The sequence below is a fragment of the Buceros rhinoceros genome, unplaced genomic scaffold (assembly GCF_000710305.1).
Source record: "Buceros rhinoceros silvestris isolate BGI_N320 unplaced genomic scaffold, ASM71030v1 scaffold4214, whole genome shotgun sequence".
NCBI lineage: Eukaryota > Metazoa > Chordata > Aves > Bucerotiformes > Bucerotidae > Buceros > Buceros rhinoceros.
The window spans coordinates 34,573-38,171 of NW_010406323.1; the positions used below are offsets into that span (position 1 = coordinate 34,573).

A 3,599-nucleotide genomic window follows, 5' to 3' on the forward strand; every position below is an offset into this window, starting at 1 on the left:
GGCTATACCCCCCAAATCCCTGGGATCCCAGGACGTCAAGAATGGACACAGAAAGGAATATTTGAAATATGGATAAATGTAAGAAATACTCACACAGCAGTGTGAGTCTTTGGGAGGTCAACAGTGCTGTTAATATAAATTCAAACAAATTTTCCATCACAACAGCAGTAAGAAAAATGAGGAAGCTTTTTTGGTTTCTTTAAGACTCAGAGAAATAACGGGTTTGGTTGAGAATGGATTATAAACTAGATACAAGAAGAGTGACATGAAGTAGTGAAGAAAAGAAGAAAGGCTGGAGGCAAACTGCAAAGGCAGATAAATCAGAAAGGCGGCTGAGATACAGCAACAGCTCAGAGGAACAAGAGTCCCTGGCATTTCAATTCCCTAAAGTGAAAGGCCTGGAGACAGTTGTTTATATGATGATGTACACTGACTCAAGCCACTGGGAACCATCACCGACTTTCACACCACAGACACCTCACAGACCACAGCCAGGAAAAACACACACACACACACACACCACAAACCCCCTCTGGTTTATAGCTCTACGAGACTAACAAGTGGCCAGGTCTCTGCTTTTGCAGAGCAGCACAGCACATATGATTAGCTCAGCTGAAAACTCCAGCTCCTTCAGTGCTCACGGCTGCATGTGTCAAACCAGCCAAAACCCACAACCGCTCTCACAAAGTCTGGATGTAAATGACTAAATCCACGGGTAACAGGTCACCCAGACAAGCTGGGCCTGGTTCAAAGTCCAGTGAGAAGATTTCCACCGACCGCAGCTGGCGCCGCACTAAGTGCCATTCCCCACAGAGCGAGGCCAAAGCAGTAAGCAGCTGCTTAACTCAGCTGTACTGTTATTTTCACAGAAGGGACAACCAAACTGAAATATTTTACTTTTGTCCTAAGAAACAGTGAGTACATTTCTCATTTATGAGCCACTTTGTAAATTAACAATATATATTGAACTGACGATACTGTCACTTCAGAGAAGGGGAGATGCTGCCGAAATGCTTTTGTGTATGGAATTAAAAGCAAAGTTAAAATGTGTTTCTCCACATTCACACTTGCTGCCTGACATTTAACAGCTTGCTGAAGATGGTGTGTTCTCCCACCCTCCCTTTAAGTGATACTATTTCTCCCAATCGTACAGAGAATCTGAGAACACAGTTGACCAAGGTGAGCCTGAAACATCTTTTATCTAGTTGGAAACAGCATTGCTTTAAACTGTACGTTTAATTCATTTAAATGTTTAAAATGTCTGAAAATCAACACTAAACGTGTTCCATCAAAAACTAAGTCTGTACTCATTTCTTCCATTTTTCAGACCAGAGAGGTTGAAAATTCCCTTAATTATTTTTGGGGAGTTGGTGCAGCAGGTGGGTTGTGGGAAGAGCAGAAAAAAAACCCACCTTATTCGCTCAGCTATAAAAATACATCTGACCATTTCCTAACTATAATACTTAGAATATTTTTCCTGTTTTAAACCAAAACAGACTTCAGTGACTAAAAATTGAGGTTGCATAAGCAAAGCCAAACCTCCCTAATTAGCTTTATTTTTCCAAGTCAAAACACAGAGCCAGATCAAAGAGCACGGACATTAGTAGGACAGGATCTACAACATTCGCTGTGCAGTTTTTTTCCACAAAACCACACGAAAATCCACGTACCTGACTCCCACACATCAGGCTTTGTGCTGCCATCATGATGGATTTCATTCCTGACGCACAGACTTTATTGACAGTTGTAGTCGGAGTGCAGATTGGTAGACCTGAGACGGAGAAGTTGTACGACTGTTATTTAAAGGGTAGACCAACACTTTACTGGTGTCTCAGCAATATTTCACATAGGACCAACTTTTACCAAAGCCCAGGGAGTGCAGCTCATGCTATTTACCCAGCCAGGGCAATTTCAGCTCTGCTGCATGCAGCTTGGCGCAGGACTACTGCACCACTGCCTCTGCCCCAGGCCTGCTCTCTAGTGGTACCAGTACATCACCTCCACACCAGCAGCGAGATGGGGAAATTAGTCAGAGGACAGGAAAGAGCTGTATTCATCTTTGCCTCACGTGGAAGCAGTTCCTTTGCTTTCAAAAAAGTGCAGGGACAGAGCCAAGAAAGGATCCAGTTCTTCCCTGACCCACAGACCCTCCTGGAACCACAGTAAGGTAGGGAATCCCATCCCCACAGCAAAAGGAGAGGAAAATAATTCCTGCACCCCAATAACATTCAGGCTGCAGTTAAATTATAGAGTGGATCCTTCCAGTGGATCCGGAGTGACAGCTCTGGACTCCACAGGCAGACGAGTGCAATGTTATACTCTTACTGCAGTTCAAGGAGACTCACTGACCCCTTACGCAATAAGGCTTCAGAATAAGGATGCACTGAAGAAAAGAAGTCTGTTTTGCAAAAGATTCAAAGAGCAGCATCCATCAGTAAAGTTAAAGCTGTGGAAGAAGGAGCCTGATCTCCAGTACAGTCTTCTCCAGGTTCTGCAAACACCGTGGGCAGTAACATCCACCGTGCCCATGAAAACCGACTCCCCAGGATGCACAATCAGGTGCACTCACATGAGTACAACATACAGCCTTCGCCCACCCCGGGGAAAAAAGCACACACCGACTGGGCACCACTCTGCTTCAAGTCACACTGTTGATCTACACTGTTTGCATAAAGACAGGAAAACTTCAGCCCCAGTATCAAGAGAACGAGTACCTGCACCCAAGACTGCTTGTCGTGCTGGAGCCTGTCCTTGTCCAGCCTGCAAGACATTGCCCATATACACTTCTTTCACCTCTTCTGCGGGGATTCCTATTAAGACAAAAGCGTTTTGATTCAGGATTCTTTTCATGGAATATATAACTCCCTTTAACAAACCTTCCCGCTGAAGTTTTCTGTCAAAGACAACTGTGCCACATCCAACGTGCGTGCTAACAGCACACAGGCCCCTGCTCAGTGCATCCCGGATTGCCATCCTCATGAACTGGCAGAAAAGAATCCTCTTGTTACCCTGCAGACCAAGCCACAGTTAGCTATACTAAAGCAAACATTTCCAAGTCTCAGGAGACACCTGAGAAGCTCAACTTCCATGGAGGGTTACATACAAAAAACTTCCAACCTGCCACAATTAGTTCTACAGAAAGAGTTGTGTTTGTTTGACAGGGCTGAGCCAAGGCCACAGCCAGCTGCCACCAGACGGAAGAGGCCCGCTCCCCCGCTGCATCTTCTGTAACAGTCCTGGTGTTCTAGTTCTTGCAATACGCTCTTTCAAGAGCCCAAATGTGCAGAAAATTGACCATCGTCTTTTTTGCCAGTTTAAATCTGTCAGTAGGCTCTCACGGGTGTCCCATGGCAGCGAAAGGAAGGGCCACGGGGTTTAGCAACAAGTAGCCTTTGCATCAGCTAGATGTGCCATAAAACTCCACCCCAGAAAAACAATTAGCACGTTCAGTCAGACTTGGATTAGCACAGATATCCCTAAGTAATACTCTCTTCCTAGGAGCAGTACTTAAGCCGAGTTAAAACAAAGTCCAACAGTCAACTTCACTTAAACACCACTTGGGGATAAAGACTCAGGGAGAGTGAGAGGGAGATTGATTA

General features: G+C 45.0%; 1 protein-coding gene across 1 annotated transcript in view; it reads right to left on the minus strand.

Annotated features, from left to right (window-relative positions):
* Positions 1-2,973, minus strand: part of ACAT1 (acetyl-CoA acetyltransferase 1) — a 9,737-nt gene extending 6,764 nt beyond the window's left edge. Inside the window, exons 1-2 of the mRNA XM_010134024.1 lie at positions 2,715-2,973; positions 1,671-1,771 (exon numbers count right to left, since the gene is read on the minus strand). Of these exons, the coding sequence (XP_010132326.1) occupies positions 1,671-1,771; positions 2,715-2,973 (360 nt within the window). The remainder of the gene's footprint in view (positions 1-1,670; positions 1,772-2,714) is intronic.
* Between the last annotated feature and the right edge of the window lie 626 nt (positions 2,974-3,599).